A 27,128-nucleotide genomic window follows, 5' to 3' on the forward strand; every position below is an offset into this window, starting at 1 on the left:
TTTTAATTTCTAATACAACAATGACTTAGGAATCAACCTAGAAGTATTTCTTTTTTAAAACACTTTAAATCCAGGAAACTGGATGTGTGGAAGGTCAGGATCCATTAACCAGTGGTTGATGGGTAATTCATCCAGTGACTGCTCCAGCCCGAGGCAAGTACTGTGGCCACGGCTTACTGTGTGTTTGAGGCTACGAAGACCAGAGCAAAACTTTCGCTGGCTAATACAAAAGACATCAAGCAATTTAAGCAAATGTGAGCATGCAAGCTTTCCCAGTTCGGTCACTTAAGACAGACTTTTTCAGGACAGTACCTTAGTTGGTGTTCGATACCAGCAAAGCAGTGGTATCCACTGTTTCTTCTGGTTGAAGAAAAGGAATGCTATTATAATAGAGAGGCCAATTACTATGGGAACCACAACTGAGGCGATGGAGTCCAGTGAAGAATCTTCGCCTGGATGCGGCCTGTTGTTATCTCTGTAATCTACCTGAAGGTGACCCATGTCTAGAAGGGGAAAAAAAAATTACAAGCATTTATTACCTAAACCAGAATTTTTAAGTATTCTAATAGTTCCACTGCAAACAGATCAACAACTTGGTTTCATTGCTTCCCAGTACTTTCAGGCTAAAACATGACTCCAGTCTTATGATCCGAAGAGCTCTGATGAGAGAGCAGAGCTCTCAGGGATGATGTGAGACAGGAAATATTAGGGTGAAGAGGTTAATAACTGGGCAGGAGGAAGCTGGTTCTAGCTAGCCAAGAAAACAAAATTGTTATGTAGACGTTACAAAAGTGATTAAAACTAGATTATTAAAAATATTTTGATTAACCTGTATGGTCTAAGATTTTGAAGCAGAAACATTAGTTTAGCTCCCTCTTTACCAGCAAATAGGAGACTAGGACAAAGTATTTTTGACTTACTAGAGTAACAGTTAAGACTAATTGCTAGTGGAATAGTAAAAACTAAAGCCAGAATCAAGAGTTTGGTCTTTTGGTTTACTGAGCTCTAAGCAAAAATGCCTCCCTTGTCATAAACTTGTTGAAAACTCACGAGGCCTACTAGATCATTTTCCTGCCTTAGTTTTAATATACTGTATAGGAGACATTTAACTTTGTTCGTTTGAATGAAGGTCTTTCTATTCCTTTAAATCATCATGCTTGCCATGAATATTGCAGAGATAACAAGGTTAGTAACTATATACCAATCAGGAGAACTCCTTGGAAGTTTCTTTACTTTTGTTTTCTTTCAAATAAACCACTGTGGGGGCGCCTGGGTGGCTCAGTCGGTTAAGCGTCCGACTTCAGCTCAGGTCACGATCTCGCGGTTCGTGAGTTCGAGCCCCGTGTCGGGCTCTGTGTTGACAGCTTAGAGCCTGGAGCCTGTTTCGGATTCTGTGTCTCCCTCTCTCTCTGACCCTCCCCTGTTCATGCTCTGTCTCTGTCTCAAAAATAAATAAACGTTAAAAAAAACAAACCACTGTGGTCGGCCTGTCCAAATGCATCAAAGACCAGGCTAGTGAAAGATGCAGGGGTTACACATTCAGAAGGAGTTGCTCTTAAATGATTCTGGAAACCCATCTCATAGCAGCACAGTTCTGTGATATTAAGACAGTTTATGGTTTAAAAGATCAGATTTTTGTTAATATGCTGCTGCTTTTGTGTGTGGGAAGAAGAGAACCTTCCTAGTCATTCTATCCAGTGTACATAATACTTTATAGGAAGGTGGAAAAAATCCTACATTTATCAGCATCAACAAAAATGCCAAAGGTAAAAATAACATCTTACTGATGAATTCAGGTTTTAATGAATGAAGGAATGGATTTTTGCCTTATCATATTCCAAATGATATGGCAGATGGTTTTAGGAATATATGTCATACAAGGAAATTGAAAAGTTAATTAAGGAAAATCTTAATGAAAGGAAAATAAAGCTTCAGTTGAGATCTGTTTATGAAATTCAGTCCTTAAGTTCTGTTTTGATGCAAAAATCAGGCCACAAAGTTTAGCTTTGGGCTTCTTAGCAGCCAAAGCAAAAATGGAAACAGGTATCATCAATAAGATTCACAATGTCTTCAAGATTAAAAATAATCAATTGTTGGGGCGCCTGGGTGGCACAGTCGGTTAAGCGTCCGACTTCAGCCAGGTCACGATCTCGCGGTCCGTGAGTTCGAGCCCCGCGTCGGGCTCTGGGCTGATGGCTCGGAGCCTGGAGCCTGTTTCCGATTCTGTGTCTCCCTCTCTCTCTGCCCCTCCCCCGTTCATGCTCTGTCTCTCTCTGTCCCAAAAATAAATAAAAAACGTTGAAAAAAAAAATTAAAAAAAAAAAAATAATCAACTGCTTAGGAGAAGTGTAAATTTTCCTGCTACTGACACAGGAAATTTCTCCTCAGGTACTTTGTAACAGAGATACTGTGTAATGCGTAGGTCTTCAATATACTACAGCAAGTAAGGCTGTCGTTATGGCCAAAGTCCACCATCTAGAACAGTGCGTGGCACAGAGTAGGCACCAGTATTTATTGATCGAATGCAAATATAATGATAAAGCACAATTCAGTCACAGCAATTACACAAGGAGCCAAAACACTGGAGCCAGGAATTTGGCTCTCTGGTCAACCGGCTTGATCTAAATAAGCATAACACTCAGAACATCTAGGGTAACAACAGACCATTAATCTCTCAAGCAATGAATATTGCTTCCCCCAAAAGAAATAATATAAAAACTGTATAGCAGTGATTTTGAGAATGTCCTTGGAGTAGACGGGAGACAGTCCTGAGTCATGGCTAAGCACAGGTTTATACTCTAAATCAAGACATCTACTTTTATAGAGAAGGCAATACTGACAGGAACTCTGCCTGGCTTTATCTCTTAACTACTGAGAGAGGGAATAACAGGTCTATTATACACAACTGGAAGGACAGAGCTAGGAGAAAAACAAAACGAAACAAAAAACATGGAATATACCCGATGAGTGGAAAAATCAGCACATGTAATAAATTGAACTCTCATGGAGTGAAAACAGCCTGGAAGCAGAGGGTAACCTAATGCATAAATGCTTAGTCCAGAATCCACAGGGACTGAATAATTTATTATTATTCCACTTACATATGTACAAATATGAGTCCTGGCTTAGAAATTGCAGATACCAAGCTATTAGGACAAGGAACATATTTCTTTCCATCATCATGAAGTCTCTGAGCACATGAGGCCAGAAGGAGGCATGTTATCCAGTTACCTGCAGACTTATTTTTATCATTCTGGTTTAAATATGTTATAGCCAACAGGTCTCCCCTGGAGTAGTTATTTGAACTTACTTACCTGCCATTTAAAAAGGTACTCGAAGTTAGAATTAAAAAAAAAAAATTAAAAATTAAAAAAAAAACTAAAAATTAAAAAAAAAATTTTAAAAAGGCAGACCATATATGTGAAGTCTACAGAGATCTCAGTCAACTTCGCACTTACCTCTGGGGAGATGGATAATGTCATTTTCACTGGGTGTGGGCCACAAGGGAACCTCCAGGTCAATCTCTCCACGATGGTTTGTTTTCTCAATGGGTATATTGGTTGGTTCTGGCACATACATTTCTAAAAGAAAGGGATATTTCTCATAAGAGATGATGGAGGGGCTGCTTACTGCTGACTTTGGTCTCTTCAATCCCAATGGATGGTGCATTCAATTCGGTACAATACTGTCCTGGGGCACGAAAGGTCCAGTTTCTGCAATTGCATCATTACTACTAGACAGTCACTGGCTTTGCAAGAGTGGGAGGCGTGTCATATAACCATATTCCCCCTCAACCCCCCCCATGTAAAAGTAGTGGGGGAGAGTTTTCTCCACCAGGGTCAGAGGCTCTGCTTTTTCATGTCAGATGGTGTTGGCCCTGTAGTTCTGTGCAAACTGACAGGGACTGGCTGAAATGGAAGGATTTCTTTTATTTTCCATCAGCTAAATACTATATACCTTAATAAGCTGCTTCTCTTTAACCCATGAATGTTGAATCACTTCTATAAAATAGGTCCTAGGAAGTGAAAAAGTTAAAGCATCTTTCACTCTTACTTCTTTGTCAATTCCCCTAATTGGGAATAGACTGTAAGCAGACCTCCTGAGGTCCGGCCTGGCTTAAGCATCACATGTCTGTTTTATCACCAGTGGAACCATGTGGATTGGTAGATGATTTTCAGTAAGTATGTTTCCATGATCTAACTTGATCATTTGGGCACTTGGATCAGTAAGATACTATAAATGAAACAAAACTAAGAAGAATAATATTCTTTATCCCAAATTTCTTTTTCTTTTTTAATATTTCTTTTTTATTTTTAGAGAGAATGAGAGAGAGAGACGAAACACAAGTGGGGGAGGGGCAGAGAGAGGGAGACAGAATCCGAAGCAGGCTCCAGGCTCTGAGCTGTCAGCACAGAGCCCAACGTGGGGCCTGAACTCACGAACCATGAGATCAGGACCTGAGCCAAAGTCGGACGCTTAATCGACTGAGCCACCCAGGTGCCCCTTTCTTTCCCCCGTTTTAAAGCTAAATTCTACAAGGGACCCGTGAAAACAGTTGAAAGTTTTTCTTGGCTACTACAAATATATTTATATATCCTTTCTTCATCTGGCTAACAACCAGCCCAGCATTTTTTTTTTAAGTTACTATTCTTTATTTCAATAAAATTCCGTATAAAAGGTACAATCAAACGTTTTCTATGTCACTTTATAACTGCTGGAAATGCTATACTTTTGAACTTTCCTGGGTTGTATATATAGACAGCTGAAAGCTCTAAGTCAGTATGTATCAGACAAACACACTGGACTATATACCCAGACACCTTTTAAATAGATGAGGCAACAGTAAGGATGTCTCAACATGCTCTAAAGAAGTAATTCTTGAGAACCCGTATTCTCAAAAGGCAACACAAAAATCTGCATCAACTATATGTCTCCTTTTGGCCAGATCCTGCCGTATTATTAACCAATTTTTATAAGGTTACTCAACATTGGCCATACTAAATATTCACTAATAGCCTAATTTAGTCCAAAATAAGATACATAAAATGCAAGGTATAGAAGTTAAAATAGAACTAATATCCTCCCTGCTTACAGTGATTGGTGTCTACCCCATAGTCCCCTGGCTTTCAAGATGAATTATAGAGAGGAGAAAAGTGACAGGGAAGAGAGTATTTGCTCTGCTCATAACACCGTGTATTAACGGAGTACCCGGCAGGGAGGTAAAGTCAGGTTAAGTCAGTTACCCAAGATGACGCATCCAGGAACTGGCAGAGCTGGGATTCAAATCTGTTCTGTGATGCCATGGCCCAGGTCTTCCTGGTTGGTGCCCCCCCCAAGAATAAAGTTATTTTAGCTTTTTGTCCCTCAGTCTTGTGCTTTCTTACTTAAATACAGGTGACCCTTGAACAACAGGGGTTTGAACTGTGCAGGTCTACTTATGCATGGATTTTTATCAGTACAGTGCTGTAACTGTATTTTCCTTATGGTTTTCTTAATATTCTCTTTTTTTCTAGCTTCCTCTGTTGTAAGAATATAGCACATAATACGTATAAAATACAAATACATGTTAATTGACTGTTTATGTTATCCGTAAGGCTTCTGGTTGACAGCAGGCTATTAGTAGTTAGGTTTTTGGGGAGTCCAAAGTTGTAGGGGGATCTTCGAGGGCACGGGGACTGGTACCTCAGACATGACCAGAGCTAGACACGTGAATACCTGAAAACTCTTGAATTAAAAAGAGAATTTACTGAAAATACTATTGAATTAAAAGGAGAATTTACTGAAAATACTATTTACAGAAGCAGGGGCCTGAGTACAACCAATGACTCAAACTTTTCTGTCCTATCTGAATCACCGGAAGAGCTTATAAAATGTGCTGCATCTCAGAGGTCTGATTCGGCAAGTCCGCAGTGGGTGATTCTGGGACGGGTGTGTCAGAGATGGGGTCTCATTCGCCCACTGACAAACCCTGATTGTGTGATATCAATTACCTGGAGGAGTTTGAAAAGAAAAGTGACCTTGACACTTATGTGACATCTTTCTATACCACAGCATGTCTGAGGGCCTCCCCTGTGGGTCTAGCACACAGCACTGAACCTTCCCATCATGCAGGGGCCACTCTATTGCTGGCACCTGAGACCTCAGTAGAGAAGGCCACTGTGGGCTCTATTCCCCCAAACCTGGGAATGTCAATGGCTAAGTAGCCAAACCGCCCCCCCCCCCCACCAGAGGTCCCCAGAGAGGGGATCGGTTCAGTTTCATGTCAGGGTTTTCTGGGGGAGAGTACCAGGAAACAGTTTTGAAATCCTTGTGCCTTCTAGCTGCATATGCGTAGATTTCAAGTGACACCCCCACCACCAACAGACAGTTCAAACCCTCCTCCCACAGATGCTTCGGAAGGCTCTACTTGGCATCAGCGGGAAAGGGAGAAGGGTGTGCCCTGGATGAGGGAGAATGTCTTACAGAGTGATTAATTCTATTACCACTGTCCACAAATACTTCCTGAGCACTTCAGTGGTCAAAGTTCTGGGAGACAGCCATGAGCAAGACCAGTCCTGCCCTCATGGGTGTCTCATGACAATGGGTGTTTCTCACTGCTGGGCAGCTCACAGCCCGCCCTCAGTATGGGTTTGCTCCCTGAAACTCAGTACGGCTAGGATGAAAATCTACCTACACCGCCTTCCATCGTCACCAAATACTCAGCGCTCTAGTTCAGAGCCCTCATGTCCACGGGAGAGGGTCATTTCCCTTTAACGTGAACTTACAAGGGAAGCAGTCTCTGAGCAGTTTTGCCAAAAAGGATAAATCTTTCAGCAAAAACCTACTTGGACAAACAAAAAGAAGTGTGGGAATTACTGCATTTCCATGCCTAGACCCAGGCCTTCCACGGCCAAGACCTGTGACTGACCCCAATTCTCACATACAGCCCTTCTGGCATTTACTAGAAGAGCCCTTGACAGCTGCTTGCACTGCAGACACAGAACTACATCAGGCTAGGCCACGTGGATCACGGGCACGTGGTCACAGTTAAGAATTACTCCCGTGGTCATATCTGATCTGAACTTCAGAGGAACCCAAGACCACTTACTGTGGATATATTTTACTTTCAGAGGCACCTGGCCAGTTGTAAGACCCACGGTTCCATAAAATGTCCTTTTCTGGAGTATGGGGACAGGATGCCAGAGGCTCACAAGCTGATGCACCATTTTTTTTTTTTTTTTTTTTGGGAGATGGAACCTACAAGTCAGTTGGGATCAGAACTCCCAGGTCAGCCAACTAGCTGCAGGACTGTGGATAACTCACTTAAGTTTCCTGAGCCTCAGTTTCTTCTGTAAAATGGGACAAGTACTAAGCAGCTACCCAGCCCACGGGTTTTGTACTCACAAGATGGCAGAGGGGGACCATGCTTTGTAAAGGGTGAGGCTACCCAGAATGGGAGTCGGTATGGGCAGAGGGCAAAGCATGGTACCAGGAGTTATCTAGATGATAAATGGAAGCCTGGAACTTTAGTGAGGATTCCTGACCAAGATCACACAGTGAGCCAATGAGCGAACAGGACAGGAATCCAGCCTTAATCAAATGTAAAGTGGCAAAGCTCGGCTGATTGCCGTTTGCTTAGAAGATGGAGAAATGATCCATCAATAATACATCAGACGCAGAAAGAAGAGTTACAGAAATTAAATTTCCATCCAACAGTAAATCCTGAGAAGTCACTGGAGAAATCTTTCATAATGAACAAGGATGTTATTGGCAATATATGCACTCTCTCCTTTCTTAAACTCACAAGCCAAGGAGAGTACCTCTTTTTACTCTGTTCCTACCACCATCACCTGGATTTGGGGCCTTGCTGTCACCACCCGGGACGTCTGCAATGTGAGTTACAGCTGTCCTGGCCTCTGGTCTCCCCTCGTTTTAGTCCCTCCTGCACCCCACCCTGTTAATCCTCCCAAAGCACCTATGTGACCATGTCATTCACCTGCTCAAAAATGAGGCTCCCATTCCCTACAAAGGATGGTATCTACATTCTAAATTTGACAAGTGAGGCCCTGAACATCTGGGCCAAAGCTATCTTTTTTGTCCTTACCTCCTGTTACTAGAACTCTCTATTCTGGGGACACTGGGCCTTGACCTTTCCATCTCAGGGTCTTTGGTCAGATTACCCTCTTCCCTCCAATAGAGAGGGCACACCTGTCCTGCAAGGCCACTCTTCCTCACACCAGAGTCTCACTTGTGGACCCTGCAGCAGGGCTGATAACCAGTATCGCCAGTCACCCTCCCCTTCTCTTCTGAGCCCCCCTCTAATTAGACTTAGCCTCCACCGCTGTACCAAAATGGCTGTGGTCAAGATGATTAGGATCGTGCTAAACGCACAAGGATTAGTTTCCCCGTCTCTTCTGACTTGACCTAATGGCACACCTGCCCCTTCTCCATTTGTCTTCTGGGTCATGGCTCTTGGTTTCCTCCCGTGTGGCTGTGGCTCCTCCTCTGTTTCCTTTGCCAGTCCCCCTTGCCCTGCCCGGTCTCCCGAAGTTGGAGGGTCTCTGGGCTCAGTCCTGGCGCCTCTTCTCTATCAAGCCCACTCCCTGGGGGATCTCCTCCAGTCCCAAGGCTTAAAAAGATACTCTTAAAAACTGAGAATAAACTGAGGGTTGATTGGAGGGGGGGGTGGGAGGGCAGGGAGAGTGGGTGATGGGCATTGAGGAGGGCACCTGTTGGGATGAGCACTGGGTGTTGTATGGAAACCAATTTGACAGTAAGTTTCATATTAAAACAAATAAAAAAGTGAAAACAAAACAAAACAAAAAACCACCTTGGTTTTTAAGCCGACAACTTTCAAATGTACAGACCCATTTCCGGTCTCACCTGAACTGCAGATTACATGCTCACTGTTCACTCGCTCCACTTGGACGAACAGTGAAGATTTCAAAGAAAAACTGCCGCCAACCAAACTGCCTTTAACCCGTGGCTGCAAATTCGTGTTGTCATCTAAACACATGAGAGTCACTCACGGCTTCTCTTCCTCTCTTCTCACAAGCACTGTCTTCAAATCCTACCGATTCTCCCTCACAAAGAATCCGAGCCCGACCCCCTCTCCTGCCTCCAGAGCCACTGCCCCGGGTCAGGCCACCCCTGGGCTCTGGCCTGCATTGTTGGGAAAGCCTCCAGACTGTCTCTGCTTCCACTCGTCCTCTCCACATCCCCCAGTCTACGCCTCAACTCGGCACCAGGGACGTGTTGTGAAAGGGAAGGTCACCCAGCTTCCCTCCTTTGCTTAAGACCCTCTGAAGCCTCTTCCCCGCCCAACGAAGCCCCGCAACGATGCGGAGACTGCAGCTTCCGGCTCACGACAGCCTCCGTGCTCGCCTCAGCCTCCTGCTCACCGGGCCCATCCACCAAGGCCTCCTGGCTGTCCTTGAACATGCACAGCGTGTTTCCACCGCAGGGCTGTGCCCTGCCCGTACCCAGAGCATTCTGCCTCCTCCCCCCCCACCCCCCCTCCCCCGAGTCCTCAATTCTTCTGGATCTCATTATAAATGTCACCTTATCAAAGTGACAGATCATCCTGCGTGAAACAACCCAGCCTGTCCCTTCTTCCCCTTTGCCCCCTGTCTGGCTTTGCTCTTCTCCACAGTCCTTAGCCTCACCCTGGGTGCGGTCTCTTTATCGCTTACTTGTTTCCTGCCTGTCCCTCCCACCGAAAATGTAAGCTTCCCGAGGACTGGGGGTGGGGCTTTGTTTGATTCACTGCTGTCCCCCAAGGGCCTAGAAACAGCACAGGTGCATGGCAGGCACTGAGTGAGTCTCTGTTGAAGGAAGAAGGTCAAGTCTCACCATTTTGATCTCAGGAGCGTGTTACTGGGGAGATGAATGTGGAGCTCATGAGGCACACGTGGTGTGGAGCAGACAGACTGCCTCCCGGGGGAAACCCGCGGCTCCCCTTGTTCTCTGCATGGCCCTCAAGGACTTCATGTCCCCCGTGTGCAGATGGTGATAAGACGGCAGAGGGAACCTCTCACTCCCCATGTGCACCTCACACAAGGCCCGTGCGGCTAAGCTGGGAAGGGTACCCAACGGTAGGCTCTGAATAGGGTTCAGCCTCCTGACCTGGCGGGACGTCCCATCCATCACGTGGGATGAACGGACAGTTGTAGAAGTGCTCAATCAGGGCTCCGCTGCTGAACAGCTAAACAGACAGTGAAACTGTTTGGGTGCTGACCATCCCATCTCATGACCACACAGTACAGACGCACGGCTGGCAGGACTCCCAGCTCACCGTACTGCACGGCCAAGGTTCTCTGACATAATGCAGCAAGGAGACACGAGAGTCAAGGTGAAGGTGGAAAGGATCCCGACTCCTCCCCAGAGTGCGTGTTCTCTGCGGTATAGACCGTCTGAGGGGTCTGTTTAGGGCTGGAGGTCCGGAATGCTCCCCGGAGGCTGTCCTGCCGGGGGCTCAGGCCCTGCGTTTCTGGGACGAGGGACAGAGGACGAGGGCACAAGACACAGACGTGGAAAGTAGGAGGTGGCCTGGGGGAGGATCTGGGCAGCTGTGGGGGACGGAGGCTTGCGACTCGGAGGTGGGTTTCTGAGCTGACACGGAGGGTGGGTGTGGGGAGAGGCGTGGGCGGGGGGCGCCACGGCAGCCAGCTGGGGCCTCCGCGGGAAGACACCAAGTTGGGTACACGGCTTGGGAGTAGGCTGCAGGGACAGCACGGGTGCTGCTGGGACTCGGGAACTGAACAGACTGAAATGCATTCTTTAACCACAACTCCTCCATTCCGGTTCTGATATATATTCACGTTGCAATGGCTGTGAAGCGATCCCCTGGCGGGTCCCCTGGGCCCTCTTCACCAGGCCGGTCCAACGCCACACCAACACTGCGCGACCCGGCCAGGGCACGCGGCACTAAGAGCCTGTTCCGCCCGCCAGGCCGTGCCGCCACGAACACTTAGAGCACGCAGATGAGAAGAACCAGAGCGAGCCTAGCATGGGACCCAAATCAGGCCCTCACCCTGATGGCAGTCTCTCCGGCCTCCCCCCACCCCCAGCCCCATCTTTGCGGCGGAAGACCTGGGCCGGGCCCACGGCCCGCCCGGACCCCGTGCACCAGCGGCCCGTTTCCCCCGCAATCACTGTGACGGCTCGGGAACCCTGGCTCAGATACCTGGACACATCGGGCAGCAACTTCCTTCCACGTTGATGGGCTCCACGCAGGGCAGCGGGGGGCAGCTGACGGTGGAGCAGAGGGTCTGGCCCTGCAGGCAGTAGCAGTGCGTGCAGCTGTCGATGTCCCAGCGCTCCTCGTCGGCGTAGGCCTTCCCGCTGAAGTGGCACACCGCCTTCTTCGGAATTGCGTCCTCTAGCGAAAAGAACAGCACAGGGTGGAGTCGCTGGATGTGACAAAGCACCGCATCTTAAGACACCGGACACGTAAAAGGGCAACAGCCCTGTACGGTCACCACGTCCTTCCCACGGTGACTTTCCAGCATGTGGCGAAGCTTCCGCCTCCCCAGTTCCCTGCTGCCATTTTCCTTGGCACAGGAGAAGCTTCAGAGCACTTGTCTTGTGGCCTGAACCTGACCAAGGGCCACGGAGGCCAACACAGGCTACTAACTGCTACAGCCAGGTAGGAATGACACCCGCTGGGTAAGTGTCCCTGGATCGTCACTGAAGAAAATACAGATTTAAGCACATTGGGTGGCTACTGAACGTACTACATGAAGAAAAAAAACCAAATTCAGACACAAATAGGTAGGGATGCATTCAGAGGTTTTATGTGGGAAGAGATAAAGTCCAGCTGAATACATTTATAGAGCCATTCACAAAACTCCTAATTTCAGTTAATCCTGATGTAAGTGACGCAGGGGAGGGGTCAGGAAGGATGGCGGTGCGTCCCGGGGAACCCACGGCTCTCCTGTGCAGGCATCCGTGCTGACAGAACCACTTACCTCATTCTTCGGCGATGCTGGGGGGGGGAGGGGGGGCTTCCCTGTCATCAACAAAGGCATTCCTGCTTTCAAACCCACCTCATTTCATTTCAATCCATTTTTTTCCAGCAAACTATGGTTTTTGATAATCATGTATTTTTAAGAGTTATTTTATGTGTAAGAATTTACAGGTGTTCTCTTTCCTCCAGTCTCCCCTGCCATCCTCATTTCCTTCCTCCCCCGACTTTTTCCTAGAAAGTCCCTTTCTCTTGGGACTCATCGCCTCCTCCTGGTTCACCTGAACTCATTTACAAGTGGGCACATTTCAAAGCCAGTCTGTCTCCCGAGAGCTCAAGAACGGTGGCTCAGAGTGAGGTCCCAGTGACCAGCAGAGACAGGGCAGGTCAATGGGGACACGGGGGGGGGGGCAGCACTTCCTTGTCACTGGACAGGCCAATAACTGGGTGACTCCTACTAAGCTGGGGAGATTTTATGCTCAGATTCTAAAGGTGCCTCCACTTACCACTGGTCACTGATAACTGAAAAACTATAAAGGAATCTGGTAGGAAAGCAGTGATGTCAGGGGCTCAGGGTTCTTCCTGGAAGACATCTGGGAAGCTCCAACAGAGGCCCCGACACAGAGGATGGAACCCAGAATGCCCGAGGGAGCGATGAGAAATGTGTAGGCAACAGCAGCCATATTCCTTGAGCTACTCCCAAGGCAGCTTCTAGCTGCTCTCTGTGTAGACCTAGCACAAGGCTTCCTGTCGGGCTTCTCCGGAGGAGGCTCACACAATCGGTGTCCACATTCTCTTCTTGCCTAGACTAGGACGTGTTGTATGTCCATAGCTAGATCTCAGGCCATGGCAGAGGTGTATAAGAGAGCACAGGAAGGAGTCTGTGTCAAGTGCAAGAATGCACAATCTCCGTTTCTCAACATGTGTTCACAGCTTCTCTCACTATTTCTGCCTAAGGCTCAACAAGGGATGCGGAGGAATCACGGGAAGCTTAGTTGTAAACAGAAACGTTTTCTCACTCTCTAATAAAATGTATTTCATTGTATTTGTGAATGTTCCATAGAAAGTTTTCTGGTGTGCTGACTGTTAAGCTTAAAACCTTGTCTGGAGGCTTTCAAACCAAACCCACGACAGAAGTTTTTGCGAGTCTGGAATCCTTAGGGGAGGCGACTTTATTAAGACATCTCAAACGCACATGTCAAATGGCTGAGTGGAATCATTTAATGAACCTGATTCGAGTTATATTCTGACCTCCAGCCAACTTTTCATTGAGGACATTAGATTTGCCATCAAATCTAGAGTCTATTATGCAGAGGACTCTTTATGAAAGGAAGCATCTCTTCACGAAGCAATACTGCTGATTCTATTTTACACAGACCTTGTAACAGCTCATCGGATGGACCAGTATCACTGCATAAAATGTGAATAATGAATTATTGTGCTAGGAGCTTCGGAAAGAGAAGGTCAAGCTCCTTGCCCGCCTCATCTAGCACATTCTCTGTGCTTTACCTCCTAAAGGCATCTTTGCCAGTTCCTCTCAGAGAAAAGGAGGGAATGAACTCAGGAAGGACTTTGTAAAAAAGAGATTCGAGGGGCGCCTGGGTGGCGCAGTCGGTTGGGCGTCCGACTTCAGCCAGGTCACGATCTCGCGGTCCGTGAGTTCGAGCCCTGCGTCAGGCTCTGGGCTGATGGCTCGGAGCCTGGAGCCTGTTTCCGATTCTGTGTCTCCCTCTCTCTCTGCCCCTCCCCCGTTCATGCTCTGTCTCTCTCTGTCCCAAAAATAAATAAACATTAAAAAAAAAAAATTTTTTTAAAAAAGAGATTCGAATCAAAGCCAAGCACAGGTTTGTTATTTTCTCAAGATCTAAGCAAAGGCACTTTTTAAGATATTTAATTAATGCTACAAAGCTAAAATGGTCTGTTAAAAAATTACATTGAGGACGCCTGGGTGGCTTAGTTGGTTAAGCATCTGACTTTGGCTAAGGTCATGATCTCGTTGGTTCGTGAGTTCGATCCCTGCATTGGGCTCTGTGCTGACAGCTCGGAGGGCACTTTCTGTCCCCCTTTCTTTCTGCCCTCCCTGGCTCATGCTATCTCTCTCTCTCTCTCTCTCTCTCTCTCTCAAAAAATAAACATTTAAAAAATAATAAAATAAAAATGACACTGACGTTAAAAAACATTACATAGTAAACATTATAAAGACATTCACTCACTGATTCTACACACTTTCCTCATCTGTGGGAAAGAAGGCATGACCACTATGACCCTGACCCGGAGGACGGTAGAGAAGTAGTCGGACAGGCCTGGGGATGGGACTCCTCCCCACAGCACAGCAGCTGCTGCCTCCGTGAATTTAACACGGAGCTGCACACCATGGAGGGCGAAGCGACTACCTGCTGGGGAACCGGGGAAGGCATCGCTCGGGACTTGTGGTTCGTGTTTTACTTGGAGGGAACAGCAGAAGGTGAAGAAGGTGAAGGAAGGGCACTGCGAGTGGCAGATGGCATGTCCAACAGTGAGAGTGTCAGGCTGTACAGAGTGTGCGTGTGAGTGTGTATTGGGGGGGGGTGGAGAGTGTGCATGGGTGCCCGCACCGTGGCTGGAGATGAAGGTGGGCTCACACGGTAAGGGGTCTCGAGTAACAAGAGACCCACTGAGACTCCTTCCTGGAGAGGAGGGGAGGGGCCGTACCAGCTGTGCTGGGAGGACGACTCTGGAAAAGGGCCGTACGGAGGGCTGGATGGGGAACGGAAGAGGAGGACACTGCTCACAGAGATGTGATGTGGGCCAGGTTAAGGCGGCACGGGTGGACGCGGACAGACAGGCGAGGCTAGACTGGAGGTTTCTGAGAAACTGTCAGGATTTGGATGCTGGGGAGGAGGAGGGATGAAGGGCTGCCCGGACTGCATGGGGGGCCAGGCAGAGGTAACTGCAGTACGGGAATCAGTTCCCTGCTGTAAGAAACAAACAGCTGGGGAGTTGGTCAGGGACCCGGTCAGGCCTTATCAGATCGCCCAGATACTCCAGAGGGCCAGTCAGGGCTGCAGGGATCGCTCCTCAAACGCTTAAGCCTCTCTGCGTGATCATGACCATGAAGCTGCCGCCAGGACAGAGCCAATCTGGGGCACAACAAGGTAAAAGAGGACAAATTTCGGTCACTGGGAGCTTCAGGTAGGAAAACACCCTCGCAGCGTGTGGGGTAACAGGCAAAACAGGCAGTACCCTTCATGGGACTTTACAGAGTTTATACCCCTTTGAGCCACTAATTCTTCCAAGTAATCCATCCCAAAGAAATAAGCAGAAAAGGTCTAAAGTAAGTGTTTTCTGGTGGATATTCATCACAGTATTATTTATAACAGCAAGAAGTCAGGGGAAAAACCTGTGTCTGATGATAAGAGAATGTTTAAATGACTCATGATGCAATCGTGAGAGACAATACCGTGCAGCTATCAAAAGGCACCATTTGGGTTTAAGCTCAATCTGTAAGGAGGAAAATTAAAAACTGTCTAGGAAGAAATGAAAATGTTAATAGTAATTGGTACAATCGGGTGAATTTTTCTCTTCACTTTTTTTTTCTTTTTTACAATGAACATCAGTTACTTTTGATAAAGAGACAGCAATATATGAAATGGAAATCTCAAACACACAGACACATAAGCATGCGTTATGCACGTGACCCCCCCCCCCCCCCCAAAGACACACCCGAGAATACTGAGGGAGAAGAGCTGAATCTGAGCCTGGTTCTAAAGAACCTGGCCACGCGGTATGGTGCTTCCTGGATGCTACTGGCCCACTCAGGAGAATTTCAGCAGACTGTAAGAAAACCAAGCCATGGAGGAAATGCCAAAGATCAAATCCTGAGCTACAACATCAGGCGGGACAATGAAGGAGATCATTGTCCAAAAGAAAATTTATAAAACGGTATGAGAGCAGCTACTCTGAACGCCTTGGAGGTGACGGGTTGAACCAAGAACTCTGACTACATATTGGGTGAAACTGAAGTTCTTTGATTTTGTAACAACAATGTATCTTTTCCTAAATTCAACGAAGATTTAGAACTCAAAGTAGCAGTGTGATGACAGGGCAGGCAGTAAAATGCATCACACCTTCAGGCTCAGAGAAGGGTTCAGATGGGTCCAGCGTCTGGGGGCTTCAGCGGTCACAGCAAAGCAGTTCCCTTCAGGGAGGGGGCTGACTGCCATGGACTGAATTTTCAGGTACTTTCACCATTTTCCCTCTATTCCACTTAAGCTCTGCTCGTCACAGATTACCTCAGAAGTATCTCGCTTTCGAGGTCATTTTCAACTAAGTTAATTCCAATTTGAGATTACGAAGCTATTTTACTAAGTCTACAGGGCACCTGGGTGGTTCAGTTGGTTAAGCGTCAGATTTTGGCTCAGGTCATGATCTCCCGGTTCCTGAGTTTGAGCCCCACGTCCGGCTCTGTGCTGACAGCTTGGAGCCTGGAGCCTGCTTCGGATTCTGTGTCTCCCTCTCTCTCTGCCCCTCCCCCTCTCATGCTCTGTCTCTCTCTCTCTCAAAAATAAACGTTAAAATGATTTTTTTAAAAGTAAGCTATCTTGGTAGGTCTAAAAAACTGGGGGTGCCATGTTCATGGCAGCATTATTTACAATAGCTAAGACATGGAAACAACCCATTCATTGATGGATGAATGGACAAAGAAGTTGTGTTTTATACACATACACACACACACACACACACACACACACACACACAATGGAATATTATGCAGCCACAAAAAGTGAAAAAATCCTTCCACTTGTGACAACATGGATGGACCCTGAAGGTCTTATGCTAAGTGAAATAGACAAACACTACATGAACTCACTGAACTGTGGAATCTAAACTAACAAATAAAACACAAATTCACAGAAGAAGAGATCAGACTTGTGGTTACCAGAGGTGGGGGGTGGGGGCAGGGGGAAGTGGAGAAAGTGGTCAAAAGATACAAACTTCCTGTTGTAAGATGAATATGTGCCAGGGTTGTGATGTACGACACGACGACTACAGCTAACTAGACTGCTGTGTGGGAGACGGCAAAGTTGTTAAGAAATAAATTCTAAGAGTTCTCATCATGAGGAGAAAAAAATTTTTTTAACTGCATCCATGAGATGTTAACTAAATCTGTAGTGGTAATCATTTCGCAATATACGTAACTCAAGCCATCATGCTGTATGCCTTAAACTTACACAGTGATCTACGTCAATTCTTTCTCAATAAAACTGGGAAAAAACCTGGGGGGAGGGTGGTGGGTAGGATGGAGAGATAGATGCCAGTCGACTGGTAGCTGGTAGCCCCGCCTCAAAGAAGGAGTCTCTCCTTGGGGGTGGCAGAGAGTTAAAAGGGGCCCAGTGCCTCAAAAAAGACCCTGGAAGGGACTTGGCCGCAGGACTGAGGGACCTCAAAGTCTGCTCAGAAGTCCAAGAGATCTAAAAACCGAGCGACCAGCACTCTCAGAGCTGACCTTCTTAAAGACTGAAGGTCAGAAGAGGCAGATGGCAGAGATAAGAGAAACACCGGATGGCTCTGAAAGAAGGATCTAGAAGCCAAATACTGAAGGACTCAAGAGCACCTGCCGAGCATCCATGGTGCTGAAGGGCTTCACGCCATCTGGGCTCGCGGAAACCCCGAGAGGTAGGGCAGTCTAGTCTACTCTTGGGGAAACGCAGATTTAGAGGGCGGAAGGGACCTGATGTAACCAAACCAGTAAGTGGTGGAGCCAACATACACCCTGACTCCATCTGACTGCAAGGCACGAGTTCTTTACCATGAGGTCTACTTAATGGTTGGATCCTTTCCTTCTATTCCAGGAACACACAGAACCTTCTTCATGTGGTCTCCAATGTGACCGGTCCTCTCTGGAAAGAAGACAATGCCTTCAGGGAAAGGCCATGCTGGTTCCAACGTGCTGCCTCGGGTAAGCCACGGTTAGCTGTGCGTGCATCTTGCCAGGAGTGGCAAGCTTGAGGACAGGCACTTCAAGCCATGATTAGAGACCCATTTCAGAGACAGGAACGGGGAGACACTTCCCCTCCACTGCTTGCAAGGAGTGGTTTTCTATGGTATCTCCACATCTGACCAGTTTGAACCACAAAATCGATACATTTCGTCTGTTTCTTCAAACACATTTTAAAACGAAGTCACCTTTAAGACTCTACTGAATTTTCGGGTGAAATAAATGAAGGATTCTTGGTTTAGGAGGGCCCTGATTAATCGTTTCCAGGGTGGCTGCTACGTGGCGCAGATTAATCAACTAGAGTTTGGTTAATGAGGCTTTATACAAATATTTCTGCTTTTGACTACATGTCACCTGAAAGGCAAAGATCTAAACAGAGGCCTGAGAGCATGGAGTCATTTGTGCTGGCTGACGGATTCTGGAGCCTCCTGTTTCTTACAGGCCCTTTCTTTTCCGGGTTACTGGTTGTAACACCTCCTTCCACGGCACATTTGGGTGAATCTGAGAACGGTCAGAGAGTTTTAGAAACGAGTCGGTTTACAGGAAGACGTGGTGGCTGTTCTATGTAATTTGAGGTTCTAACTCACAAAGTCGCCATAGTCTTTTAGGGGAAAGAGCACAGTCTAGTTGGAAGTACATACAAAAGCATTTTAAGCACTTTGGCTGAAGAAGGATGTAGAAATGGAGACATGGGAACGTCCAACTAAAAGTGGTCTACACAGTTTATATTTGGCTATTGAGTGGGCCATGCCATTTGACTGTTCTATTTATCACTCCCACTGGTTTGTTTACAGACAATGACATGATTTTTATTCTTTGATATCCAATAATAGTAATCCATTTGCTGAATGCCTACTATGTATGGGCCACTGTGCTGATTTATATGAGCCAGTTCCGTTTTGATCTCCACAGCCCAAGGGGACAGGATATTACCCCCATTTCTCAGAGAAGTGAGGCAAGGGGAAGTTACATGACTTGCCCAAGACACATGGCAAGGAGGTGGCAAGGCCAGGATGGGAACATTGTAGGTGTGGCTGCATAGTCCCCACACCTTCTGCCCACCATGTACCCAGTAGGATAACCTCAGGGAGGATACCTCCTTGTGTCAGACACATGAACGTGGTTATTACTTACTACCTAGCAAATGGGCACTTTTCCTACCCCTTACATTTGTTGGGGCTTAAGGTTTTTGTCTTCAAAGGTAATTTACCTTTTAACTGACTGCCTCACGTATCTGGTACAGTCCTACGAAGGAACAGAGATAACGAAGTGGTTACTGAGGACCCATGGCCTTTCTCAGGCACATCTCTATTTAACATCTCTCTCGGAAGAAGAGGATTAGAGGAGAACGTTCCAAGAAAAACATGAGATATGACACTAATATAATCAGGTTATTTTTAGGACAAACACATCAGGAGTTATATATCCAAACAAATGTGCTCCTCTTCTAAGCAGTCACTGCAGAGGGCTATAAACGTATCCCAAGCAATACTGCCCTTGCCTCACACAGCTCTGGAATTTTCCTTTGGCAGAGACATCCACAGCCAGGTTTTGACCCATGCAATGAAGACAGTTACTATTTTATGGCCACTCCTTGGTTTAGAGCAGCTCTGGTATTTTGTTTCCTCGGCTCTGGCCTCTCTCATCCGTGAGACCAGGCTTGGAAGGACTTTGGGTCTCCTTCAGAAACAAAGTCTCTACTGTAGGAAGGAGACCTGGTGCTGGAGTCCTCACCAACGCCGTGTCAGGCACCCGGAGAACTCGTGCACAGCAGCTCCTTCTGTGGGGTCGTGTGACTCAGCACACAGACACGGACGGGTCTTGTCTCTTTTGGACTCAAATATAAGCAACATTATATTGCATCACGGATGACTACGATTAAAGTATGCCATGTCTTTCCGTGGGGGCAGTTTGGAGAACTCTGCATTTTTGTTTTTCTTTCCAGTTTCCCTGATTCTGGTTCCTACAAAAGGGGAGGAAGAAGCAGCAAAGGCCTTGAAATGTTAACTCCTTTCAAGCTGACTTCTCCCACTGTTTAAACTTCGCCATCTCACTTCTTTTAAAGATAAGAAGTCTTAACAGGCTGTTAAAGTTGGGACTTTGCTTTTGCTCTCGAGCTATCTTCCCATTACACCATAAAGCTAATTAACAGGTGGGGAAACCCCAGAATGCACAGCTGTGTTGTTTGCTTCCTCTATAAAGGTCCATTCAGTGTTTCAGAAGCCCCCGATATGGGAGCTCAGGCCTTGCTCTGCCTCTGATCCTGACCATGATGAGGGATATACATTGGCCTCTGAAAAGGAAGCATCTCCTGGTTGTTTCCCCCACTTGCCTCTGTGGACGGATCTGAAAAGTAAGAAGCCCTTGAAACTATGCTCTACTTGACTCTTCAACTGCTGCCAGGAGACAACTTTCCTGTGTAGACACTGGAGGTTCTAAATGCGGGTGTGGCAGTCCTGAATGGAGAGTGTCAGTGTGGGAGTCACTTCCTGGGAGGAAAGCAGGTGGCTTTACCAAAGGCATCAGCTCTCTCCAATCTTCAGGGTACTGTTTAGAGTCCTGAAAAGTAATTTGCTCTGGGATCCCAGGCCAAGAAACTAAATGCAGTTCTGACTCTCGGATTAAGTCCTACTGCAAAGTAATCCCCGGCAGTAGTGGAGAGGGGTGCTTTGTCCTTTTGCCACACTGCTGTGCACAGCACGGTCCTGAACGCTGGCACGCTGGAGACGCAGCAGTGCACAAGGCAGATGAGGTCTCCACCCTTGACGAGAGTTTCCTGGATCTGGCGGATCTCATCAGCTTCCCAGGTTCCCAGGTCCAGACCCACAGGCCAACTGCAGGCCATGCTAACAATGTTATACTTCTATCTGGTATCCTAAGATTGCCGCCCAGGGACTTACAGAGAGCGTTAGTGTGATCATTTCGGCAGGTGTGAGAAGCCACAGGGCACCCTACGGGGAACAGGGGATTCAGACAAGGGAGTGGAAGAGGCAGTCAAGAACCACCAGGGACACAGCTGACCTGAGGAAGTGCCCGGGAAGTACTTTCAAACGTTTTAGCTTATAAATTTAACGTGGCACTGCAGCGACCTTTCTCTAACTGCCGTAGAGGAATAGAACGCTACTATTATATTTTATCTTCTTTTAGCCGGTAAAATACCCAAATCCCTGGCTTGTGATATCCCCTTCATTTCCATATCCCAAAGGTGGGCATATGCTGGGCATGAACTCTCCCTTTGGAGAAGAGATCGATTGTGTGTGCCTCCTGTTTGAGAAACCAGCTTTACTTTTGTTTATGTAAAGAGGAAACAAACAAACCACAACGCTGAAGGAATCCGAGCAAATAATTCACAGGTCACTAAGCGACTCACGGAGGCTGGTGGGCACAGATGAGGGCAGAGTTTGAACGTGCTGGCCCGCTGGGCCTTACTTGACTGGAAAAAGAATGGAAAAGCAGAATGCAACTGATGTCTTGCTAAAATCAGATGCAGGTGGTCTAGATAATTTCAGAGAGGCAGAGATCCAATACATTGTAATCCTATCAGCACATGATTAAATGTTTTTGGATAAAAAATGCAAAAAATATTTATTGATTTGACTCAAAACCTGAGTACCTTATAACATTTGGCTTCTAGTAAATAAAACATCTGCTCTTAACTCATTTTTGTAAAAAAAACAAAGACCAAAAAACCAAAACAAACAGAAACGAAAACCCGAGACAAATATTGCCATGTAGGCGAACACCTACCTCTCTGTATGTCTTAAAATACTTTGAAAGCAGACCTGACAACCATTTTAAGACCCTTCTTGGAAGTCCATTTGTGTTTTATTTTATTCTGTTTCTTGGGGTGGGAGTCTAGGTACATTTATAAAAGCCAAAGGGGCCTTTCAGGTTTCTTCAACATACTAGAGAAAATAGGAAATAAAGTTATTGGAAAAATTATAAACTTTCCTGAGTTCCATGAACAGAAACCTCCCCAAACTGGTAAACATGAGGACTTGTGGCTGATTCCCACAGCATGCAGAGGACAGAATTTTTCAGTAATGGGACTTAATCCATGCATTAAGTGTCTGCTATGGGTCAATTAAGCACTTCATGGATGGAAGTTCAAGGAAATATTCCATTTTCAACTTGAACTGAGGTCCCATCTCTTACAAGGCCTACAATCCTTCATGGAGATTATACACAGAAACCATTTTGAAAACACATAATGTAGTCTAAAAGGCAGAAACAATGAAAGATGAAGATAAGGAAAACATAATACTTGCTTTATGACCTAAGGGAAGCTTTCCATGTAAAAGAGTACAGAATTCTGTTACGCAAACCTTGAGGAGGAAGCCACTGGACTTCCCAGAGCGGGTCCTGCCGTCACAGCCCAATGTCCAAACACCCCGCCAGCAGCCTCCAGAGGGTCTGCTGAGTGACTTCAGGTCTGAATACATTTCCTTACAGAAATAACCCTCCGTATCGGGGGAAGGGGGGGGTCTTTCCCCCAACCACTCGAGAGTCCAAAATCAGGGTTGGTCTCCTGGACAGAAACAAGAGGTGAAGACACCAGTGCCAGGCTCCCTTCTGTGCAACAGACCTCTTGAAAATAAGACTGTGCTGGTGCCCAGATAAGGACAATGCCACTCGGAGGTTTACCCAGCTGGAACTACTGGAATTTCTGTTTACACAGCTAAGGCCTAGGACACTGAGGTGCAAAGAGAAAGCTGCATATGGCATGAGCAGGATGAGGTGCTTCCCAGGGTGCAGGGTAGACCAACTGAAACCAATCACTCTTTACTTCTGCTGCGGCAACTTGAGACCCATTCCAAAGTCAGTACAGCACGTGACAACCAGAACGTCTGCAGCCGTTCACCCTCTAAACAGCATGCAGAAAAGCATCCGGCTCCCCTTCCCGTCTGTTTAATCACATCGGCACCTTCTGGGACCACCTGGGTTGCCGTGTTGGGACCTCAGGAGCCCAGAGCTCTGAAGGATGTGCGGGAAGCAGACGGGGCTCTTCCTGACGGTGATGTGCCCTGATGACAGATGCCATGGGCTGTTTCTGGACTCACGGTGGATCGTGCACCGCAAGTTCATGGACTCCTCAAATGGGCCTGGCCTCTCAAAGTAAACAAAAACCAAAAGAGCTGCACTTTCTCTCCCCTGGCGACACCCGGAAGCATGAAAGGGACTGGGAAGCTCTGAGGTGTGTGGGTGGCACACTGCCCCAAGCAGCTGTGCTACGGGGCCTTAGAAAGTACGCTGTCTCCACACGGACCACAAACGGTGATGAGGCAGTGGTGGGCGATTGAGGTAAGAGTGCAGGACGAGGTACACCACCTCTTGCAGAAAGGCAGGTGCCATCTTTCAAGGGAGCGATCAGAATCGATTTGGCATGTGGCCCAGATCAGCTGCACTCTGTTAGAAGAGCTGTAACTGTACTGACCCAAGTGAGCGCTCACGCCGTGTCGACTTAAGTACCCTCTCCAGTGTGTGTGTGTGTGTGTGTGTGTGTGTGTGTGTGTGTGTGTGTGTCACTTAACTGTATGTCTTAGAGATGAGGAATTAAGTATTTGCTATGTTTGATTCCTGGGCGGAGTTAAATACACAACGATCAACAGATGTTCCAAAGAGATACTATTGATATTTGTAATCTCTAAGGAGAGATAGCTAAACAAGTTAACATTATCATAAATCGAAAACTAAACAAAAATGAATGCTGTATAATAGACTGACTTGATAGAAACTACAGATAGCGCCTCTATTAAGGAGAAATATTATTCATCATCTTCTAATTGAAGATCACAATAGAGAGGAAATAGAATGATAACCATCGCAACCAGTGGAGTGTGCCAAGCCACCTTGATTCCACATAAAAGCTCTACCTCAAATATTTATATATAATAAATATAAAAATAGCTAATCTCTAATCAGTCTGCAGGAAAATCATTTTCACAGACTCTAAAAGATACGGGATACTTAGCAACACTTAAAAGATACTAGACTTAAAGATTTATAATCGGGGTATCTTAACTTTGTTCACATCACACGTACACATTTTATAACTTGTATGTACACTTTCATAACATACAAATACACAATTTCATACTACTCGTATACAAATACACACACAAATACACGCAAGCGACTAACCTTTGACAAAAACTTCTCAAGTGAAAAAGATGCACGGACTCACAGATTTCCAGCCAGCAAACAGGACTTTAAATATCTGACCTCAAATATTTTCTAAAGTAACACATGGTTACAAAGAAATAAATACATAGCTGCCAAATCCTAAGTTTTGAAACGATATTGTATGGACTAAGTAATAACAGGACTGGGCCAACACAGGGGCTGCCTGCCCGAGAATGGTCCCGTTCAGACTGGCTCGATCGAGGGGCACACCTGCGCATCTTAATGTCCAAAGTCAAAAGCAGGCATGATGCTGCAACAATATAGGCTTGGAGACCCCACAAGCTGAATTCAGAAAAATCTTCATGACGAATGTAGCGCTCTTTATAGTATTTGCCCGGGAATGACTAAACCCCTGCACGTGGTTGAGGGTCCACTGGAATGCTGACGGTGCCCCGCACAGAAGCTGTCTGGCTCTCGGCAGAAGCATCACCAACACGAACATCAGAGCAGAGCGAGGGGGATGCGGTCAGGGTATCACCCTCAGGGCAGGCATCCCCACAGGCACTGACTGTGTGAGGGCTGGATTGTTAACTGTCATGGAGAAGGGATGGAATAAAGACCTCATTGGAATTCTTTTTGCTCTAGGAAGGGTCCGGATGGCATGTGGGATACAGTCAGTGATAAGGCCACGTGTGCGTGGTGAAGTGTGTCACGGTGAGGGCATCTGCTGTTTATGAGAAACCACGTATCAAATCTGCCATCACACATTACAATTCCCACCACACCTTTTATCTTCACCTGATTTATGCGCTCAGCTCATCTTTTGATTCTTGCTCCCCCCATCCTGTAAGCCATCGTAACAGTCAAAAAGCCTCTGAAAATAAAATCTAAATTCGTGTGTATTTGCGTAGGAAACTGGAATATAAAAAAATTAGGGAATCAGAAAATGTTTCACTAAAATGATTGGGTAATTACTACTTAGTTTCTTTCTAGTACGAGGATGAATTCCCAAATGATGGGTATTATCAGTAATGAGACAAAGCTGTTCACTTCTCAAAATTAATCATCAATCCTATTAATTATGTCTGTATTACACATTCTATTAAATTAGCACACATAATATGAGGCCTTCACACATCAAAAGAGAAGCATTATCATTGCGCATTAGTGACTTGATAATTTAGCTGAAAAGAACACAAATATTCGTAATTATAGTACTTTTCGTAGGATCACCACTTTTCAATTCTCTTACGGTAAGAGAAAAGGATACTTTGCAAGGTGAAGGAAGCATGCTTTTGGTTAGGGGTTTTATCACTACAAAAAAAGGTCAGATTAAAAGCAGGTTTGAGGTTTTTGGAAATCTGTATTTGAGAGATCTAATTAGTTCACTCAGGGACCCATGGCCATGGTGAGGTTAGCACTGCAGGCTGGGTGGGGTGAGGCACACGTGGCCCCGGGAACAGATTATCTACGTTAAGAAGAGCTGGTTTCAAATAGAGAGAGCCCAAAGCAGGAGACTGTGCAAGCACTGGTCCTCTGCGCCTCCTGGACAAATAACGTGGTGCTTTAGGACATGCAAAATGATGGCCTGTCTTTTTCTTTGCTAGTGATCTCTGGATGGTGATGCAAGCTTTGCCACTGAGGCACAGCCGGTAACTGCCTGCAGGGTGCTAGTGCTGCCGGGCTTGGAGCCCTTACAAGGGACCAGGCTGACGGGAAGCTGATAAGAGAACAAGCCTGAAGAGGCCAAGGGAGCTAACTGGAGAGTCAGATAGGGAATCTCCATATCACAGTCAGGGACTGAACTTGACTTTGTATGCTTGGATGTAAGGGGGAGAGAGGATGAAGACTAATCCAATAAGGCTACTTGCAAAATATGTATGATGTATACAGAAGGGGCTCAGTGACTATTTTAATAATAGAACAACATGTATGAAGCATTAAGATGAATGAATAAAAGTATACAGTATTACTCATCAAATCTTCAGTCTCCCCAATTTGTTCTCCTGAAGATAAGCCTTAGATTTATATATAATACAATTACACCTGCCACTGAAACACAATTTCACTTTATTATTATGAGCTTGTATGAACAAAAATGTAGTGAAAGTGCTTGCAAACTAACTTAAAATCAAAGTAAAGAATGTGGACCAAAGTGGCATTTAACTGTCCGCACTAAAGAAGAATGTACAGTTTAAATCATGCAAGAATTGGAAGAGGAAATATGAAGGCCAAAGAAACAACCAAACAAACCAAACAAATCAAAAACAAAAGCAAACCCCAAAGCCCCACAAATAACAAAAAACCAAAAACCAAAAAACAAAACCGAGAAAGACATAGACTACTCTTGCTTCTAGGTTTCTTTTCATGAGTTTAAATTTGTCACATTGGCTTTGAAAAAGAAGTGATTTCCTATTTATTATATGCAAACAAATGTACTAGTTCAGTAATTTACTAATTACAAATTTACCGGTTAAGCAGCAAAACACAAGAACTTTTTTTATCTAAACAAAATAATCTGAGAAGTTTCAACACACAAGAGACTCACTGTCAGATCTTTCCTCTGAAGGTAACATGGAATTCTCAGCCTCCTGGGCCCTGGTTTCTTTTCTAAGTATGATCCAAGTGCCCCTGGTGGATTCATAAAACCCCTGTACTGGAGTTTTGATATTTAAATATGGTAGTGGCAGTTGTAGTGGTTGTACATTTCTCCTTTCTGCTAATCCCCTAGCCTGAAATGGTGGCCTAGTTACGCCTTTTATTTATATCTCACCAAAGGCAGTGCCATTTTTTTTTTTGTCTAAATTCCGGTCAGCTCTTTGAAAAAATAAGCAGCACTAAGTTGGATGTATGACTTGACACATTGTTTTTGGCTCCACTTGGGGGCTAGGAAGCTTATGGGTATTACAGAAGAACCCAATGTGTTGGTCACTAAAAGGTAGGGCAACCGTAGGTCCTGATCTGCTTCAGATACTCCTGGTCTAGAGCTGTTGTCCCATCATAATTAACAGCCCCTGTTTCTGTCTCAAAAGCATCATGGTTTGAAGAATAAATTACATAAGTGGTCACTCTATTAAAAAAAGG

The 27,128-nt window shown here is 45.9% G+C and overlaps 1 protein-coding gene and 1 long non-coding RNA gene across 2 annotated transcripts in view; one reads left to right on the plus strand and one right to left on the minus strand.

Moving 5' to 3' along the window:
* The window catches only part of CRIM1 (cysteine rich transmembrane BMP regulator 1), a 192,472-nt gene that overhangs the window by 3,486 nt on the left and 161,858 nt on the right, over positions 1-27,128 (minus strand). The window contains exons 14-16 of the mRNA XM_047069487.1: positions 11,165-11,359; positions 3,459-3,581; positions 313-503 (exon numbers count right to left, since the gene is read on the minus strand). Of these exons, the coding sequence (XP_046925443.1) occupies positions 313-503; positions 3,459-3,581; positions 11,165-11,359 (509 nt within the window). The remainder of the gene's footprint in view (positions 1-312; positions 504-3,458; positions 3,582-11,164; positions 11,360-27,128) is intronic.
* On the plus strand, positions 16,946-21,995 carry LOC124504143 (uncharacterized). The gene is made up of 3 exons (XR_006960315.1): positions 16,946-17,599; positions 17,776-17,882; positions 19,867-21,995. It is a non-coding gene; the product is annotated as an uncharacterized LOC124504143 (long non-coding RNA).

Source organism: Lynx rufus, unplaced genomic scaffold (assembly GCF_022079265.1).
Source record: "Lynx rufus isolate CCGP_SWC_20201006 ecotype Redwood Valley unplaced genomic scaffold, mLynRuf1.p SCAF_8, whole genome shotgun sequence".
NCBI classification, from domain to species: domain Eukaryota; kingdom Metazoa; phylum Chordata; class Mammalia; order Carnivora; family Felidae; genus Lynx; species Lynx rufus.